We start from the raw sequence: 20,442 nt of genomic DNA on the forward strand, positions 1-20,442 counted from the left end.
CAGCCACTAATCCCTTAAATAAACAGTCCCTCTGAGGAGGAAATGTTCTTCCATATCCTCACCATATACAGGTACTTTTTTTTTTTTTTTTTTTAAGATTTATGTATTTGAAAGGCAGAATTACAGAGAGGTAGCGAGAGAGAAAGGTCTTCCATCCACTGGTTCACTCCCCAGATGGCTACAATGGCTGGAGCTACGTCAATCTGAAGCCAGGAGCCAGGAGCCACCATGCAGGTGCAGGGGCCCAAGGACTCGGGCCATCTTCTACTGCATTCCAGGCCAAAGCAGAGAGCTGGGTTGGTAGTGGAGCAGCTGGGACTCGAACCGGCGCCCGTATGGGATGGATGCCAATACTGCAGGTGGAGGCTTTACCTGCTACACCACAGCGCCGGCCCTCTACAAGTACTTTTTGTTGCTGGAACTGCAGATGGTACTCCAGCCAACAAACCTTCCCTCTCTTCATTTTCTAGGAATGCATTTAAAATCATGACTACCAGAGCAATAAATGTTTCCAGTTGCAACAGTTCAAATTACTATCTATGAAGTTTCTGTGTTTTGCTTTGCCCTCACAAGGGACGTTTTACTTTCCACAAATCCGTTTCTCTTATCGTACTCCTATGAGCCCACCAAGGTTGTGTTTAAGTGGAAAGAGCCGGCTGGGCAGGAATGGACTGGTCTTCACCGTGAGGAAGGAGGTATCCCCAGGGCCTAGATGCTCCCCCTAAGTGCTCCTTCAATACACAAGGCTCGGCTAGAATTGAAAGCACATGGAAATTTGCCACTACCTGAAGAGTTCTGGTCAAAGCTTTCTTTCTTTCTTTCTTTTTTTTTCTGCCTAAATTATTTAAATAAGTGACATCTTGCAGTAAGGCTAATATTTTTCACTTATTTCTTCTCATTCTGTGACTTTATACTTTAGCATTTTATATGCCTAGGTGCTCTGACAGTTTTGTTCGGGGTCTTCAACAATCATAGACTTTTAAAAAGATTTGTTTATTTGAAAGAGGGGGAGGGGGAGGGGAGGGAGAGGGGGATCTTCCATCCACTGGTTCACTTCCTAAATGGCCACAACGGCCGGAGCTGGGCCAAGCCAAAGCCAAGAGCCTAGAATGCCAAATGGTTCTCTGATGTGGGTGCAGGGGCCCAAACACTTGGGCTGTCATCCTCTGCTTTCCCAGGTGCATTAGCAGGGGCTGGAATGGAAGCCTAGCATCTGGGACTCAGCCCCCAGCAGTCACAAGGAGTTGTGAGTTGGGGAGGGTCCCATTCTCCCCACCTGTTGATAAGCTTTTCTTGAACCATTATGTTGCCTGCCTTCTGAGACGCACCTGCTCTTGGCTTTTTAAAGTGGGGAGCATCTCACAGTTGTTGTGTGCCTTTGACTTTGCCCTGCCCCCACCATCACAGTTGCCAAGTGGCTGCTGCCCTTCCAAAGGAGGTTGGTTGCAAAGGGAAGGTGACACCTGGGCCTGCTGCGATGTTCAATGGCCAGCGCAGCAGGGAGAGCCCTTGCTGATGGGGCTGGCCTGGTGCAATCAAGGTGGAGTGGCCAGTGTGCGCGGTGTGTGCTTGGAAAGCTGATTAAGGCAGTGGCGACTGCGTGGCACACTGCCATTTACCAACTCATTTCACACTGGGACCGCGCTTTCCTGCTTAGCTGCCCTGCGGGGCCCAGTGTGTCCTCGCTTACCACGTGCTGCAGCGCGCAGGGGTTGAGAGGGGCTGGCAGACAGACAGACAGACCCCACCTGCAGCTGCCATCCCTGAGACGCAGCGGAGACTGGCTGCTGGCCGTCCTCTCGGAGCAGCCTCTCCGGGTTGGAACGTGGAGGTCTCGCCGTCCATGTTAGAGTCTCTGTCTCCTTCCCTGGGTCATTCTTGCAGGAGCAGAGTTTCCCACGCCACCGGCTGCACTCCCCCCGACCCCAGCACTCCCCATCTTTTCCCATGAAAATCAAAGAAATAGTATTTTCTGTCTAGAATGCCTGCTAGAATCTCATGCTTGCTTTGACTCTGAAATAACATGCTCATTTTCATGAGTTTATGGTGGCACTAATCTTTGGCTTATTTTTTTCCTATCAAAACACTCCACTGTTGGCAGTTTTTCTTACGTTAAGTTTTTTTTTTTTTAATGTTAGGATTTCTTGGTTTAATGATCTTGGATTCCAAAGCAGCATATAGGCGTATGCAAAATTGTAATGTGGGGCAGAAATGTCACTCAGAAGAAAGGAACTCAGTTTATGACAGAGTTCAGGGATAGCTCTCAAAGACTGTTTGAGAGGATCTTAATGGTCAGCTTTTAATGACAGATCTTCATGATTAGCTTTTAATTATGGTTTTTTTTTAAAGATTTATTTTATTTATTTGAAAGACAGAATTACAGAGAGAGGTAGAGACAGAGAGAGAGAGGTCTTCCATCCGATGTTCACTCCCCAGGTGGCCACTACGGCTGGAGCTGTGCCAATCTGAACCCAGGAGCCAGGAACTTCTTCTGGGTCTCCCACGTGGGTGCAGGGGCCCAAGGACTTGGGCCGTCTTCTACTGCTTTCCCAGGCCATAGCAGAGAGCTGGATCGGAAGTGGAGCATCCAGGACTAGAACCGGTGCCCATATGGGATGCCAGCACTTCAGGCCAGGGCTTTAACCCGCTGCGCCACAGCTCTGGCCCCTAATTATGGATCTTTATGATTAGCTTTTTCTTTTTTTTTCTTTTCTTTTCTTTTTTTGATAGGCAGAGTTAGATAGTGAGAGAGAGAGACAGGGAGAAAGGTCTTCCTTTTTCCGTTGGTTCACCCCCCAAGTGGGTGCTATGGCTGGTGCGTTGCGGCTGGCGTGCTGCGCCAATCTGAAGCCAGGAGCCAGGTGCTTCCTCCTGGTCTCCCATGTGGATGCAGAGCCCAAGCACCTGGGCCATCTTCCACTGAACTCCCGGGCCACAGCAGAGAGCTGGACTGGAAGAGGAGCAACCGGGACAGAATCCGGCGCCCTGACCAGGACTAGAACCCGGGGTGCCGTTGCTGCAGGTGGAGGATTAGCCTAGTGAGCCACGGCACTGGCTATGATTAGCTTTTAAAGTGCAGATCCCAAATTAATATCAGGGGTGTAGTTCTTTTTTGTTGTTACAGATTTATTAATTTATTGGAAAGGGAGAATGAGAGGGAGAGGGGGAGGGGGAGATTGATCTTCATCTACTGCTTCAATTCCCAAATGACTGCAACAGCCAAGTCTGGGTCAGGCTAAAGCCAGGAGCCAGAAGCCAGGTCTCTCCTGTACATACCAGGGACGCAAGCACTTGGGCCATCCTCTGCTGCCTCCCAGGCACGATAGCAGGAAGCTGGGTCAGAAGTGGAACAGCAGGGACTTGAACAAGCACTCCAGTGAGGGACGCTGGCTTTGGAAGTCGTAGCTTAACCCGCCTGCACCATGCCAGCCCCAGGGGCCTAGTTCTTGCCACTTTGGCCGTAGCTTTTCCTGGGAGCTCACTCACTCTGTGCCCATCTTCCTTTATTTTCACACCTTGGTGTCTTAGGCAGAGGTTATTTTCGTTTCCATTAAGTGGATGGGGAAGTTGAGATACAAAGTTAATTGCGACTGATAATAATGACAAGTTAGCATGCTGGTTTTATGTGTCCTTCTTTGTGCTAAAAGTGCTTATGCAAACCATCTTCTACAATCTTCACACAGCCTTTTAGCAACTGAATAAATTTGTCCTCATTTGACTCAAGAGGGAAGTGAGGTTTGAAGCAGTTAAAGGTTGTTAGTGCCACATAGAGTTGGAACCAAGTTCTTGGTCTCCAGGAGGAGGGTATTGGGTGGAGGAAGCCTGGAGTGGGATCTTGTGGGCAGAGAATCTGTGGGCAGTGATGGAAGTAGGGTCTAAGGAGATGGGCTGGCTCTGGGGGCGGAGTCAGAGAGGTTCAGGAGCTATCTGGAGCAGCTGGAAGTGCCCGGGGCTCTTTTTGCAGCTGGGTTGGTGCGTGTGAGACTTGTCGCTTCCTGTGGTCCATCGGCTTCGCGTGTTCTGTGACTCTGCCGTCCCTTTGTGATGAGCACACGGTGTGGCCTGCAGCGGTGCTGTGTAGACACCCACTTAGAAGGCCATGGCTTAGGAAAGAAAGTATTGCTCAAAGTCTGTAGGTTTCCTTATTAATGAAATGCGAGATTGACGTGAGCCTTGGGTCACATCCCCTTCAGAGCCAGCCTCTTGTAATCGGCATGAATTGTTAAAAGTGAGTGAGGTGAATTCCAAGGTTTGAAACTTAAGGTTTGAGTTTGGTGATTTTCTTGCCCCCCTCCTTATCTGTTTTTTGAAATGAAGTTTTTAAAGGCGGTATCCTAGGGGCCAGTGTGGTAGCATAGTGGGTTAAGTACCTGCAGTGCTGGCGTCCCATTTGAGCACTGGTTTGAGTCCTGGCTGCTCTGCTTCTGATCCAGCTCCCTGCTAATGGGTCTGGGAAAGCAGCAGAGGGTGATCCAAGTACTTTGGCCCCTGCCATCCACGTTGAGAGACCTGGATGGAACTTCAGGCTCCTGGTTCCAGCCTGGCTCAGATCTGGCTGTTGTGGCCATTTGGGGAGTGAAGATTCTCTCTCTCTCTGTCTCCCACCTCTTTGCCACTGTGCCTTTCAAATAAATAAGTAAATCTTAAAAAACAAACAAAAAACTACCAACCACCCATATTCTCAACTTGTCTCTTCTAGAATATTAGGTAGGTATTAGGCTTAATTCTTTGTAACAATATTGTCACACTAATACTGTCCCTTTTTTTCCTCCTAGGCCCTGCAGGAGCAGCTAAAGACGTGTAAGTATTTAATATTACGGCTTTATTATCTCTCTTTGTGGGGAAGATGCTGTTTTTCAGGATACGACCTTTTCAGAGTTGTAGATGTGAAAAGACATGAAATTCCTTGGTGCACTTGCTCGTAGCGAGTTTATCATTTGCTTTTTAACTAAGTGCTCCGTGGAGAATGTAGTTATTTGTGACTTTGCATGTCAGCCTTTCCGTTACCCTGGCATTTCGGCTCAGAATCCCAGAAAGGGGAAAATGTGAATTGTGTCGACGTCCTGGCTTGTGTAGCGATTCCGGCTAAAGGCAGGTGATGGTGGGGGAGTAATTGTGGCCCTTGGCTCCTGTGACGATGCAGTGTCGTGCAGTCTGCCAGGGAAGCCAGGCTGGAGCCAGGCATTTCCCCAGGGCACCCTGTGCTCCTTGACCATTGGTGACCAGATGCTCCAGTAAGCACAAGTGACCGTTTGCCGTGGATGGTTTGTCCGTGCCTCCCCAGAGTTCCACGTTGGAAACTTCATGCCCAGATGCCTTTGTTAATGCTCTTTGTGGGTGGGAGCCTTTGGGAAGTCACAGGAGTAGATGAGGTCATGGGGGAGGGTGAAGCTCCACGAGGTGCTGTCCAAGAAAAAGAAGGGAGGACCCGAGCTGGTGCACTTGCTGTCTCACTGTGGGGTCCCTGTGCCGGGTCCTCACCAGGTGCTGAGCGGATGCCAGCGCCATCTTCTTGGACTGCCCAGCTTCCAGAACCATGAGCCACGTGAACTTAGTATTTTTTTTATAAATTGCCTGGTCTCGGGTATTTTGTTAGAGCAATGGAAAGGAGAGGAAGAGAGCATTTGTGTGGTCAGTATGAGCTGGGCTTCGGGCCGCAGGCCACGGAGTGAAGGGTGCCGGCCCACACAAGGTGTCTGGAGCCCAGGATCCTCTGAGTGTTTCCCCTAGGCTCAGTCACTGCGCCCTCTCTTCTGGTCTGGGCTGGTTAGAACGTGGCAGGTAGCTCACAGCTTAAGGGAGTTCGTGATTAGCCGCGAGGGTGGGTGGGATCAACCCTCCCATCCCAGGTTGGGTTGGATGTCGGCTGGTGGCACCCACATGACATCAGGGAGATGGATGGGATTGTGGGTCACTAATGAGGCTTTCTGGAAAGAGCGAGGCGGGCATCGTGGCATCCTGCTCTCTGTCCATTCAGCCTCAGTGATGAAATGTGGGCCAGTCGGCGACTGTGGGGCAGCCGAAGGGCAGAGCAGTGGGCGCTGAAGGAGCTACAAGAAACACAGAGTAGAGAGAGGAGAAGCAGGGATCAGGGGCTCTTGGCATGACAGCGCAGGAGTCCCGAATGCCTCTTGCCCTTCTTTTTTATTGAGCGGCACTGGTTTAATCAGTAATGTACTACGTATGCAGATACAATAGCATCGAAACTCGGCCAACAGTTTTATTAAACTTGTGGGAAAGAAGCAAGGTGTAAACAAAACTATTACAGTTCTCTAAGCAAGAATCTGAGGCTGGTGTTGCCGGGTCTTCGGGTGAACAAGAGGTGGCCTGTCCCACAGATGCCGTTCACAAGGAGAGAGGCCCCAGGCAGCCTTGCACCGGGTTGTCTGTGGTGGCAGCGTTCTGTATCCACTGTCCTGTGTCTGACTTGGAAGGGTCAGGCGTGGGGCAGCCCCACACCATCAAAGTCCTTGAAATTTGTTACTCATTTACAATCTATAAGCAAGCCGATTCTAAACTATACTACATAGCAGTAAAAATCCCTAACAGTTCCCCCTTTTTATTTTTGTGAACATGATCTTTTTGCAATGGATTCTTTTCTTGACTCGGTGAGCCTTAATGCTACCTAGCAAGGTGACTCTGAACTTGTTTTATGTTGTACTGAATCCTTTTAGCAAGACTGGATGGCATGCGTGGCTCCAGTAACAGACACAAAAGGACAGTCAAGACAGGTGTCACAGATGGGAGAAGCCACACTAACCAGGATCCTCTTCAGTGCTGCAATTCAGATGATGCTTTGTATTATTCATTTCTTCCCATATTTTATCAATTTCTTTTTGTATCAGATGAGAATTATCAGTAATGTTGAAACAGCACAGACCCAGACATTTTTGACATCTGGTATGTCTTTTAACAACAAATTATCTACAGAAGCTGTGTTTTGTAATACTCCTTTTGGAATTGGCTTACTTCGCTATTAGTATAGGATAAACTGTTGCTGTAGCATTAGCTGCTTTGATAAAATACAAGGCAACTTTCCTAAGGTTTTCTGTGCTCCCACTACCAGTCCTGGTATGGGCAGAGTGAAACCCAGCAGTGGAGGCACTACCGAGTTAAGGCAATCATCACAATCAGAGTAGAGATCGCTATCTCCGGAGTCTGTTCAGCTGAGCTGTTTCCTGAAGAGGAGGCAGCAGTAATGGAACAACCTGCCCCACAGAGCAAAGGCAGTAGAGCTACGTATGAATAATTGCCGTGGAGGAATGCCTGTCCTGTAGGTACGGGAACAGCAGAGGAGAAATGAATGTGCGTTATTTTAGAGCTGTTTGACCGCAAGGCATGATCACAGAGAGTCCTGAGACTTTCGTTACGTAAAGTATGTCGTGTTATCTGAAGTGAAGATAGAGAGTTGAGGGACAGAAAATGTTGAGGCTCTAGAAGACCAAGTGAGTGGTCTGATGTCCAGTTGTCCTTTGAAAACAGTCAACTGATGAACCTAGGCCATGAAGTTGTTGATTAGGATGTCAGAAGGTGAGAGCCCTTCTCCTGTGCCGGCCTGCAGCACAATGAACTGGGTTTCCTGAAACAGAGTGGGAATGTGGGGACAAGGACGCAAAGAATGGAGCCAAGACAAATGCTGATCAAGGCTCGTTTATTCAACAAGTCCAGTAGTACTTAAACATGACCAGTTGTACACAAGAAGGCACACAGAGGATTTACATATCTAAAAGACTTTTGGGGTTACAAAGAGTTCCCGATAAAGTTCTTCCGCTTAACAGATCACAAAATGTTATCAATCATAGATTACAAGGGTATAATAAAACACCTAGGTAATAAATGCTGGTTTCAGGTGTGACTGATTATCTACATCCTCTCTTGTGAGAAGTCTAGCAGTGAGATATCCTCTCTTGTGAGAGGTTTAGCAGTGAGATACGGCTCTTCCTGCCTCTTCCTGGAATCTCCTTAGCTTATTGTCTGTGCCGGGATGTCTCCATCCATATGTTTGAGTGTAAACAAAAGGGGCGACTGCCTGTGGCTGCCCACATTCTCCCATACAAAGGAAGTTTGATTTAACACATTTGAAGCCATATGTAACCAAAAGTTTGTATTTGGACCTAGAGCATTTAAATTAATCTGTACTTTTATGGTAATATTTACTTAAGCGTATGTGGGATTTTGAGGTGGATATGTTGACAGATCCAATTGGTCTTTGACACCACTGTAATGCCCACTGTCTTTTAGAGTAACTCGAGTTTTCCAATTGAGAAATCATTAACACCCCATTTCCATAATTGCAGACTGGTCAAATTGTACCAGTCAGCTTCCTGATGTGTGGGGTAGGTAGCATACAACACCTATCCATCCTTATATCAGCAAACATGCCTGAGTACAGAATCAACACAAGACAGTTTACATGACAGCAATGACGAGTCCCCTTCCCCTGCGGTTCCAGTCGGATTATCAGTAATCTAAAGACAAGGAGAAGCAGTATGTACAGTGGTTAGCATTGCTAAAAACAATGTACTTGCATTGCGGTTGTTGTCTGCAGCTTGTGTCTGACTTTCTAGCTGTCCCCATTAGGTGGGGCTGCCTTCAGTGTTGGCCCCTTTCTCCTGAGGGTCAGATGGCTGAACTTCTTCAAGAGGCTGGATGTTTTCATTGATGTCAAATCTCATCTTGACCATTTCGAAGCTTAATCGTATGTGCTCGAAGCCACTTGTAACCACACCCTACTGAGACATAAGCATACCCTCGTCCCCAGGTTACACCTCCTCCAGATTTCCATTGTCCTGTATGTAAATCCTTCTGTCATGCTGGCTGTGGAGTTACTTTATCCAAAGTAGAGGGCCATTGCCTTTCTGCGGTGGTTAAACTTGTTTCATCAATGTCTAAAAAACTTATGCTGGGCTGGTGCCACAGCTCCCTAGGCTAATCCTCCACCTTGCGGCGCCAGCACACCGGTTCTAGTCCCGGTCGGGGCGCCGGATTCTGTCCCGGTTGCCCCTCTTCCAGGCCAGCTCTCTGCTGTGGCCAGGGAGTGCAGTGGAGGATGGCCCAAGTGCTTGGGTCCTGCACCCCATGGGAGACCAGGAGAAGCACCTGGCTCCTGCCATCGGATCAGCGTGGTGCGCTGGCCGCAGCGCGCCGGCCACGGCGGCCATTGGAGGGTGAACCAATGGCAAAAGGAAGACCTTTCTCTCTGTCTCTCTCTCTCACTGTCCACTCTGCCTGTCAAAAAAAAAAAAAAAAAAAAAAACTTATGGTGTAAAGGACTTGGGATAACTGCATGTGGGGACTGGTGTATTCTCTCTCTTTGTTTAAGCAACTGATGTTTCAGAATAAGATGTGTTCATGCAACAGTGGCCTGCCCTTGAGGGTTATATGGAATACCAGTTGCACGTTTGATATTCTGAGAGGCAAAAAAGTTTTCTATTTTTGGCTAAGATAAGAAGGCCCATTATCTGTCTTAACATATGAGGTCTACCAAAAACCGAACACGCAGATAGTAAATGAGCAATGACATGTTGTGAGGTTTTACCTGTAGAAGCTGTAGCCCAAATAAATCTGGGAATGTGTCCATGGAGACGTGAAAAACATCTGATTTACCAAAGATGAAACAAGGGTGACATCGATTTGCCATAACTCGTTAGACTGTAAACCACGAGGATTAACACCGCAGAGAGAGGAGGAAAGGTCATCCGTGAGCAAGAGGGACACTGAGAAAGAATCCCTCGTGCCTGAGCACGAGATATAGGAAGTGATTCTACAAGACCATTAGCATTAACTTGAGTTAATTGATGCCACTGTTGGCATCAGGAAAGGAGCTGGCAACCAACCTATCTACTTTAACATTACCCTGGGCTAGAGGGCCAGGTATTTGAGAATGAGAACAAATATGCATAATGTAAATAGGATGAGCAGGCTCCTGATTAAGTGTGTAAACAGTAGTGAGTAAGTCAATGATGGGAGAAATACCCTTACCAGGAGGAGATACAGTTCTGATTTGGGGATCAAGTCTGAACACATATTGAGAATCTGGATATTAAGGGGTCTTGTCTGATCTTAGAACAACACAATGAGAGCCATCAGCTCAACTTGTTGAGAAGTGTAATTGGTTTGCATAGTTTTAGACATCGGGCCCAAATAAGCTGCTTTTCCATTACGGCTACTGTAAGAAAAAGGGGGCATCAAAGAGAAAGGGGTGCAGACTGGTGCTGCCTCACAGAACAGAGAGGAGAAAGAATGTGAACCTGCAGCCAGACCGAATTATTCAAAGAAAATAAACTTGCAGAGGTTGACGGACTGCCAGCATAGCATGCACACAGACCGAACGTGTGGCAGAGGGCCTTTGTGTATGTTAGGTGGGCTAGGAAAGGGGTGGGGGGCAGTAGGCAGGAGGTGAGCTTCCTCATACAGGATCTTCAAGTGTGACCCACCAGCTTCCAAACCTGGGGAAGAATGCAGGGGTGGGGTGGGGGACAACAGCGTATAAGACAGAGAGACAGAACTGGTTTTTTTTTTTTTTTTAATTTTTTGGACAGGCACAGTTAGACAGTGAGAGAGAGAGACAGAGAGAAAGGTTTTCCTTTTTCTGTTGGTTCATCCTCCAAGTGGCCGCTACGGCCGGTGCGCTGTGCTGATCCAAAGCCAGGAGCCAGGTGCTTCCTCCTGGTCTCCCATGTGGGTGCAGGGCCCAAAGACTTGGGCCATCCTCCACTGCCTTTCTGGGCCACAGCAGAGAGCTGGACTAGAAGAGGAGCAACCGGGACAGAATCCGGTGCCCCAACCGGGACTAGAACCTGGGGTGCTGGCAGGTGGAGGATTAGCCTAGTGAGCCACGGCACCAGCCAGAACTGGTCTCTTGAAAGAAGGCAGGGGTAACAAGAACCTAAAAAGGCTGAGACTTCTGTCCTTGTTCCGTCAGCTCTCATTTGTAAAACATGCTGGAGCATTTTAAAGAGGTTGTCCCATAGGATGGCAGGTAATATCCAAGAGGTAGTCTTTAGAAAATCAAACAGTTTGCAACAAGGAGAATGACAGTCAAGTGTACCAAGACAACTTGCTAAAGCTATTTGTCAGCCAAGGGACTGGTAAAAAGCAGATTCAGTTTGTTTTTTAGACATTGGCAGAATAATGTGATCAGGATCATGACCAGCTAGAAGTTTTAATCTTTTATGCCCCTTTTCTATAATTAATACTATTTTATCTAAATAAGTTTCCATTCATTTTTAGCTGTTGATTAGGTAAAGACATCCATTCTATTTTTCTTGTTGGCTTAGCAATCCAGTGGGTGAGTGAGGAGTGGGAAGTACTATTAATGAAATTTTTTGGAGGGATTAATTTGAAATAACTGGGCTTCATGAATATGACTTTTTATCTGCTCTAATTCTTGTTTTGCGAGTGGAGTTAACTTTCTAAGGCTGTTTAAATCTGGTTTGCCACTTTTTTTAATTAATTTTTTTTGACAGGCGGAGTTAGAGAGACAGAGAGAAAGGTCTTCCTTTTTCTGTTGGTTTACCTCCCAAGTGGCTGCTGCGGCCAACGCATTGTGGCCAGCGCGATGCACTGATCCAAAGCCAGGAGCCAGGTGCTTCTTCCTGGTCTCCCATGCGGGTGCAGGGCCCCAGGACTTGGGCCATCCTCCACTGCCTTCCCAGGCCACAGCAGAGAGCTGGACTGGAAGAGGGGCAACCGGGACAGAACCCGGCGCCCTGACTGGGACTAGAACCTGGGGTGCCGGTGCCTCAGGCGGAGGATTAGCCTAATGAGTCACGGCGCCGGTCTGGTTTACCTTTTAAAATAGCAAATAAAAGTTGTAGTTGGTAAGCAGATATTCCAAGAGAGTGGCATAGTCAGTTCATATCTCCTAACAGTATTTGAAAATCATTTAAAGTTTGTAATGAATCTAACTGAATTTGGACCTTTTGAGGAATAATTTTATTGTTTATTATTTTTGTTCCCGAATAATCGTAAGGGGATGATCTTTGCATTTTTTTCTGCTGCAATATATAATCCAGCAGTAGTCAGGCAATGATTTGCATACTCAAATAATTCGTGAAGTTATGAAACATCCTGGGTAGCAAAGAGGGTATCAGCCCTATAATGAGTAGTATAAGCTTCAGGGTATTTTTGACGAACAGGAGCTGTTGCCTGTCCCATAAAAGTTTGACATATGGTAGGGCTATTTAACATGCCTTGCGGCAACACTTTGCATTGATATAAGGCTGGTTTTCTTTTATTAATAGAAGGAATGGTAAAAACAAACTTCACAATCAGTACCATGTAATGGGCTGTTGAAAATAAGTCTTTTAAATCAATAATAATTAAAGGCCAGTTTTCAGGAATCGTGGTAGGAGAGGGAAGAGCTGGCTGCAAAGCCCCTGTGAGTTGGATGACAGCATTAATTTATCTCAAATCTATTCACATTTGCTCTTTGCCAGATTTCTTCTTTATGACAGATACTGGACTATTGCTCAGACTAGTAGAAGGTTCAGTATGACCGGCTTTGAGTTGTTCCACTACCAGTTAATGTAATGCATCTGATTTTTCCTTGTTAAGGGGCCACTGTTCTACCCATACTGGCTTTGAAACAAGCCATTCCAGTGGAGCGGGCAGAGGACACAGCAGCAGCAGCCCCGTCAACAAGATTGATGTGAGGGCTTTAATTTTTAAATCAGGGGCATAACCCATGTTACACATTACATTTTTAGCTTGGTCAGAGAGGTAGAGCATATATTAACATGTACACTACTGTGACAAAATGTCTTGTCCCACAAATTGATGGCTACATTAAAGACATGGGGATGAATAGTACCTTCTTGGCCAGCTGCACCTATGCAGTACAAGGGGAAAGTACTCTTCCAAACCTTGGAGACGCTAGCAACACTAGCAAAATATGACCATTGGTGTTTTGTTTTTTTTTTTTTTTTTTTTTTTGACAGGCAGAGTGGACAGTGAGAGAGAGAGAGACAGAGAGAGAAAGGTCTTCCTTTGCCGTTGGTTCACCCTCCAATGGCCGCCGCTGCAGCCGGCGCACCGCGCTGATCCTGGCAGGAGCCAGGAGCCAGGTGCTTTTCCTGGTCTCCCATGGGGTGCAGGGCCCAAGCACCTGGGCCATCCTCCACTGCACTCCCTGGCCATAGCAGAGAGCTGGCCTGGAAGAGGGGCAACCGGGACAGAATCCGGCGCCCCAACCGGGACTAGAACCCGGTGTGCCGGCGCCGCAAGGTGGAGGATTAGCCTATTGAGCCACGGCGCCGGCTCATTGGTGTTTTGAATAGGGCCAGGGTACATAAGCTGTAACTGATACACCGGCACCAATATCAGTGAGGCCTGTGAATCTTTTGCCCTTAATCAGTAAAATTTTAATCAGTTTACTTATAACACAGTTTTATGCAAGACCTGCTTTTCAGCAGTTTCTAATCCTTTGTTACCAGGTTGAGCTATTTTTAACTTTTGAAATGATAAGAGTAATAATGGAGCTATCCCATCTCCCTTCCTTAGCTGGATAGTTTCTATAGCTGGGGCCTCGATTTGGATCTGTCCCATATGGTCAGAATCCATAATACCTGGATGTACAGTAAGTCTTTGTAAAGTCCAGTCATTTTGTTCCAAAAGAAGGCTGACCATATTGGGAGGACCTGGACCCCAGACGTTAGTAGACAGTCAACACAGGGCAGAGTCTTTTGCACGAGCGGCATTTTCACTTCCTGGAATACCTGCAGCTGTGCTTCCTTTCGTGAGATCTGAGACCACGCGGGACCCTGAGTGTGGTGGTTTGAACAGGGAGTTGCTGCCTCCTTGGCCCCAGTGTGTGATCCCATCTCTGTTTCCCTGAGCAGAGCCCAAGGAGTTTCCTTCCTTCTCAAATCTAGAATGACATTGATGAGCCCAGTGGCGTCCTTTCTTACATCGTGGACAAATGCTGGGGGTTGGTGCTGCAGCACCAGGCCGAGCAGACTGATTGGCTAAATTGTTCCGTTGACGGGTCCTGCTAGAAGTGTCCCACACAGCACATTCAAAACAGGTGTTTTTAGTTTTTCTGTTTAACTTGAGACGGCAGTGGCCAACATATTAGCCTGAATGTGGAAGGGTCAATGTCACTACAAGCTTTAATGCGTTTCCCTAAGGAGCCATTAGCTGCTCTGCGCAGAGCTCTTTGACATTGGTTTTTAGCATAATCAAAAGCTAATATTTCTATTAACAAATCCCTGACCTCAGGCTTTGCCAGTACCTTATGCAAACCGTCCCAGAGCCGAGCAGTGAGGCCTGCACAAGGTTCATCAGGTCCTTGCTGCGGGTTAACAAATGAAGCGTGGCCTTAGCTGCTTCTGCTGTTTGCTCCCAAGCAAACTTGTCCACTAGCCTCATCAGGGTATGCCAGGTGGGCTTGTGGTCCCAGCCACAGGCTCACTCCCGCGAGGTGAGCTGCAGGGAGACATACAGCAGGGTCAGCTCTCTGGTTATGCGGCTCTGCTTGTTCCGCCTCATCTTTCCATGAAGTCTGAAACTGTAAAAGTTCACTGGGACTCAAATAAATATTTACTGTGAATTTCCAATGCCATGGAATTAGTCTTTCATTATCAGCTACCCCTTTAAGAATGCCATGTACATATGGAGAATTAACGCCAGATTAAGTAGAGGCTGTCTTAAATCCTGTGACGCATTTAAGAGGGAGGGCTTCATGTTCCCAGTGACAGCCTCTCTCAGGAAAGTTGGGATCCTCGCCAGGGCCAAGAGGTGCAGCCCTGACAGGAGGTACAGTCGCGGTGAGCCTAGGATTCCCGTCCCTCGTGCCTTCCTGATACCTGAGCGCCAAGTCCTCCAGGCTTCCTTGGTCCTGTCCTAGGGCCGGTGGGGTGGAGCGGAGGCGCCAGGAGACATCTTTTTGACTCCTTACGCTCACCGCTCTTTCTAAGGCGTTCAGGAGCAGGAGCTCCGCCGTCCAGGGTGTCACGGGGTGCGCGCCCAAGGGCCTTCTCTCTTGCTGTTCCTCCCTCTCCGTCCCTTCACACCCCTCTTTCCCTTCTTCTCCGTGTGTGATTCAGCGTCGGATTCAGAGGAAGACACCTTCCTCTGTAGAGGCTGCAAAGCCACAGAGATAGATTCCATAGCGGCCACACGGGTGCTGGAATTCATTCTCCCTGTTCACGAGCGCTTTGAAGAGATGTGATGACGTCCTTGCATGGAGAAACATCCGAGGTGCCCTGCGAGGGAACCAGTACCGATGCTTCCTCACACAGGAGTCCTTACAGGTCTCAAGAGAGACCCCTGCAGAGGCAAGACTTCCCTCCGTGGAGTTCGGGCATTCCTGTCCCCGCTCCCTCTGTCCCGTTGTTACCTGGGCTCCCAAGGAAGGGTCCCGCCAGCGTCTCCTCAGCTTCCTTCAGCGTCCTCATGCCTTTGTGCTCCGGCACCTCCCAGCCCCACGTTGGGCGCCCCTGTCGCGGGCCAGCCGGCGACTGAGCAGCCGAAGGGCAGAGCAGCGGGCGCTGGGAGAAACACAGAATAGGAGAGAAGAGAAGCAGGGGTCAGGGACTGTTCGCATGACAGCGCAGGAGTCCCGAGTGCCTCTTGCTCTTTCTTTTTGTTGAGCGGCACTGGTTTAATCATTAATGTCCTAGGTATGCAGATACAGTAGTATCGAAACTCAGCGAATAGTTTGAAACTCATTAAACCTATTGGAAAGATGGCATAAACAAAACTATTAAAATTCTCTAAGCAAGCATCTGAGGTGGGGGTGGGGGGAGGCGCCAGGTTGTTGGCTGAACAACAGGTGACCTGTCCCACAGATGTGCCCTTTACTTGGAACAAAGGACCCAGGTGCCCTTGCACCAGGTTGTCTGTGGTTTCCGGTGTTCCGTGTCTGACTTGGGTCAACCCCGGGGCAGCACAACACCACCAAAATGCTTGAAACTTGTTACTGAATTACAGCCTATAAGTCAGCACAATTCTAAATTATGCCATCTAGCAGTAAAAAACCCCAACAGTGAAAGGGGTGAGTGACTTGGGTGTTTGTTCTGGTTGAGGGGTGGGCTGGTCAGGGCTCCCAGGCATGGGCAGGGGGGTGATCTTCCTGCTGGCACAGGAGAGAAGTGGCTGGACTTCCTTACTGGGCTGTGCAGGTGCCGGGCGAAAGGAGTAGTGGGGCTTGAGAGTCAGGGAGAGGGTGTTGCCCAGTGCCACGGTGAGAGCCGGCTCCTGTCTGCAGCTTCCCAGGAGTGCAGACTCTGGGGGGCCACTGGGATGGCTCAAGTGAGTGAGTTCCTGAGGCCCTCATGGGAGAGTTCCCAGGTCCTGGTTTTCCTGGGCGTTTGGGGAGAGAACCTGCAGATGGGAGTTGTTGTCTTTCAAATCAGTAATTAAAAACAATAGGGTCAGACTTTAGTCATCAAAGAATTCAGAGGCATTGCAGTGGGGTTGTAAAGCGTTCTGGGCCTTAGCATGTTTCGGGGACCTCAGGCATGGAAAGCAATAGTCGATTGGTTTAAACTGTAGAGTCAGTGGTTGAGTGAGACCAGAACACTGAGCGACAGGGCTTCTGTACTCTGACCACATTCCTGGTGCTGCAGCGCTCTGGCCTCCTCTCCTGCCTCTCCCTTCCATTTCTATTTGTTGTTGCCATCTTCATTTCCCTCAAGCTGTATCTTGCACTTGAGGAGTTCTGCTGAATATCTTTGGGTTGTTTGCCACTGCCCCCTGGATGGAGCCCAGAATCTCTTGGGAGTTGACAGGCACGTGCACTTGCATGCACGCGTGCTCTCTCTCTCTCTCTCTCTCTCTCTATATATATAAAATGTTCATTTATTTGGAAGGCAGAGCAACAGAACGAAAAAGAGACCCTCTCGTTCCCTGGTTTACTCCCCCAGTGCGTGTGGCAGCCGGGGTTGAGCCAGGTTGAAGCCAAGAGCCTGGGACTCCTCCTGGGTTTCCCACATGGGTGGTACGGACCCAGATACTTGCACCTTCGTCTGCCACCTGCCGGGGCATGCATCGGCAGGAAGGTGGGTTGGGAGTGGACTCGGAACTCCATCCCAGGTACTCCCCAGAGAAGCTGCGGGCAGTCCAGGTGGTAGTTTACCCTGCCATGCCACAATGCCTACCCCGTTTATGTCTTTTTTTTTTTTTTAATTTTATTTATTTATTCGGAAGTCAGAGAGTTAGAAGAGAGGCAGAGACAGAGAGAGGGTCTTCAATCCGATGGTTCATTCCCAATTGGCTGCAACTGCCAGAGCTAGGCCGATCTGAAGCCAGGAGCCAGGAGCTTCTTCCAGGTCTCCCACGTGGGTGCAGGGGCCCAAGGACTTGGGCCATCTTCTACTTCTTTTCCAGGCCATAACAGAGAGCTGGATGGGAAGAGGAGCATCCGGGACTAGAACCGGTGCCCATATGGGATGCCGGCGCTTTAGGCCAGGACGTTAACCTGCCATGCCACAGCACTGGCCCCACATTTATGTCTTGTACTAAGCTGCTGACTGGCTCAGTTTCAGGGTGGTGTGGAGGGGCACGCTGGGATCAGGAATGAGCAGAGCGGAGGACTGCAAGGGGACCCGCAGACCTGCTCAGCTCAGCAGCGTGGCTCTCGGGGCCTGTGCCGACCTCACACTCTTGTCTCCTTTCCTTGTTTCCCGCTGCTCCCTCTGCTTGGAGTGGCCTTTCCTCCAATTCTGTTTGTAAAGCTGCCCTCTATTTTGCTGGGCTTTGTGTTGTTCTTTGCAAGAAATATTTGCTTCATGCCTCACTAAAGTGTCTTTCTCTTTTGGATTTTGTATCACGGGGGGCCTTTATCGTGATAGACATCATGTTGAGGTTTTTTTTTTTTTTTTTTTTTTTTTTTTAAGAATTTTTTTAAAAGGCAGAGTGAGATAGAGCAAGAGAGCGCTTCCATCCTCTGGTTCACTCCCCAGATGGCTGCAGCAGCTTAAGTTGGGCCTATCTGGAGCCAGGAGCTTCATCCAGGTATCTCACATGGGCCCAGGGGCTCAAGGACTTGGCCATCTTCTACTGCTTTCCCAGGCGCATTAGCAGGGTCAGAAATGGATAGAACAGCTGGGACTTGAACTGGCTGGTGCCGCAGGCGGTGACTACACCACAGCACTGGCCCTGGTACTGGGTTTATAAGTAGTCATTCATGTGCTGTCTTTTTCTCCATGGGAGTTAAAGTATCTTCCAATTTAATATTTTCTAGTTATTAGCATGATTGGAACATTCTATTTAATAAGTAGTTGTTGAATGAATTACATCTTTTGCCTTCTAGGAGACAGTGATTCCGTAACTTCTTCTTTTGTTTAGAGGTATGGGAATTTCTAATAAAATTAAGTGGCGATCTCGTCAATAGAATTATATGTTCCAGAACATGAAATGCCATTTAACTAGTTTTTAAAATCCTGAATTCTTCACATTAGGTTTTCTGTGACTGTACCTCATTGTACGTCCCCTAATTAAAAGGTATACTTTTATTAAGTAAGTGACCCTTTAGAAAATAAATGCATTAGATTTAATTGGGAAAAGTTAAATAATATTGTTGCTGTCCCAAAAGGTATATTTCAGTGCATTCTATTTTTTGAAGTCAAAGAAGGTATGGATTCATACATATTGATTATAACATTTGGCAACACTGTGAATGGATGAGGAGCTAAGAAGTTAAGATGGTTTAAAGTTGTTGTGATGAAGTTATAAAAATTTTTTTTTAATTTTTTTATTTTTTTACAGGCAGAGTGGACAGTGAGAGAGAGAGACAGAGAGAAAGGTCTGCCTTTGCCGTTGGTTCACCCTCCAATGGCTGCCGCGGCCAGCGCGCTGCGACCGGCGCACCACGCTGATCCGATGGCAGGAGCCAGGAGCCAGGTGCTTTTCCTGGTCTCCCATGGGGTGCAGGGCCCAGGCACCTGGGCCATCCTCCACTGCACTCCCTGGCCACAGCAGAGGGCTGGCCTGGAAGAGGGGCAACCGGGACAGAATCCGGCGCCTTGACCGGGACTAGAACCCGGTGTGCCGGCGCCGCTAGGCGGAGGATTAGCCTAGTGAGCTGCGGCGCCGGCCGAAGTTATAAAAATTTTTAAAAATCTAAACAAATGATCCCAAGCCAAAAAGAGTGGTCAGATAACATGATGGCTACGGCTACTGAGAGTAGATAACTTCAAATAGAGCAACCAGTATATTGTACAGACCACAAAGAAACCTTTTGGGAGAATTAAGGCTGTTTTTTAAGCCAGAAATATAATAATTACTCCCTTAATATATATAAAAAATCAGCGTTCTAAGGAAGGACTGTTCTTTTATTTTTTTTTAACTCTTTCTCGCTTTTCCTATTTATTTTCCCTATTTCTGTAGGCAAGAAACCAGCAGTATATGAGTTTGACAGTAAATCAAATATTTCTGCCCTTAGTACATTGCATTCTACTAGAGGCCAAAATACCACATACTAAGTGCTAATTACTGGAATACTCAGAATGCAGAGCCAGTCTGGGTCTTGAAGGTTGAGGTAGAGCTCGTGCAGACAGGAGGAGGAAAGGGATCGCAGGGCACCCGAAAGAGCAAGAAAGAAGGTGCAAGAGGGACCTGCGGGGCTGCGTGTGCTGGAGCCCGTGGTGCGGGCTCAGCCGAGGTGAAGGGTGAGATTGACAGGCAGGGAACAGCTTGTGCATGGCCTTTGATGCCAGGCCCGTAATTGGACTTGATTTTGTATGCATTCAAGAGCCATTAGGGGTTTTAAGGTGGATGAATTAAATGATGATGTTTGCCTTTGAGAGCGACAATTCCAAAGCACTTGATGGATGAGCTGGGCATAGGGGGCAGGCACAGAGGAATAATGGAAATGAGGCCCAGAGTGGTGGGGCTTGGTGGGGCTCGGACAGCAGAAAGTTGCCATAAAAAAGAAGTGACACCCAAAGTGTTTGGAAATAGGCCAATAGGTGTTGAATGACCAGATGGAGAAGGAAAAGAAAGGAAGGTCTGAACCTGAGGCTGAAGCTTCAAACCTCAGCCAAGGGGCAGGGCTGGCTGATAATCTGAGAGACCAAGCAGCATGAAGGAGGGGGGAGAGCCATCAGCTGTGGCATGATGGCCACGTTGGTCACCCAGGGGACTGCGGTCTCCAGTAAGTGGTGCAGTAACTGCTTCAAAGTGGAAACAAGCAGAGGGCGAGGATGTGGGGTTTCATTTTATGGGTATTTACCAGTCATGGATGGGAGCAATGTTGGTAGCTTAAAGAGGAAGAATAATTGGAAGATAAATGTTTCTATTATAAAAGCAATACTGTGAAAAACAGGAAAGTATGGAAAACTGCCTTTTTTTAAAAAAATCAGCTATTATCCCACTACCAAAGATAGCCATTGCTAGCATTTTACATTGTTTTCTTCCAAATTGTTTTGTTATTATTTCTTAGTACTTGTGTGTGTGGATGATTTTGTATGTTGAAGTCTGGTTTTTCTGTCTGTCTTA

General features: G+C 48.0%; 1 protein-coding gene and 2 long non-coding RNA genes across 3 annotated transcripts in view; 2 read left to right on the plus strand and 1 right to left on the minus strand.

The window, feature by feature from the left end:
- C11H12orf75 (chromosome 11 C12orf75 homolog) overlaps positions 1-20,442 on the plus strand; it is a 54,060-nt gene that overhangs the window by 12,069 nt on the left and 21,549 nt on the right. The window contains exon 2 of the mRNA XM_051844930.3: positions 4,776-4,800. Within this exon, the coding sequence (XP_051700890.3) occupies positions 4,776-4,800 (25 nt within the window). The remainder of the gene's footprint in view (positions 1-4,775; positions 4,801-20,442) is intronic.
- Positions 6,208-10,747, plus strand: LOC149123604 (uncharacterized). Its single transcript, XR_016216260.1, has 2 exons — positions 6,208-7,884; positions 7,917-10,747. It is a non-coding gene; the product is annotated as an uncharacterized LOC149123604 (long non-coding RNA).
- On the minus strand, positions 13,342-15,634 carry LOC149123605 (uncharacterized). The gene is made up of 2 exons (XR_016216261.1): positions 15,341-15,634; positions 13,342-15,206 (listed from the first exon to the last, which is right to left on the minus strand). It is a non-coding gene; the product is annotated as an uncharacterized LOC149123605 (long non-coding RNA).

Source organism: Oryctolagus cuniculus, chromosome 11 (genome assembly GCF_051225735.1).
Source record: "Oryctolagus cuniculus isolate XC-2025 breed Fujian yellow rabbit chromosome 11, ASM5122573v1, whole genome shotgun sequence".
In the NCBI taxonomy this organism is placed as follows: Eukaryota; Metazoa; Chordata; class Mammalia; order Lagomorpha; family Leporidae; genus Oryctolagus; species Oryctolagus cuniculus.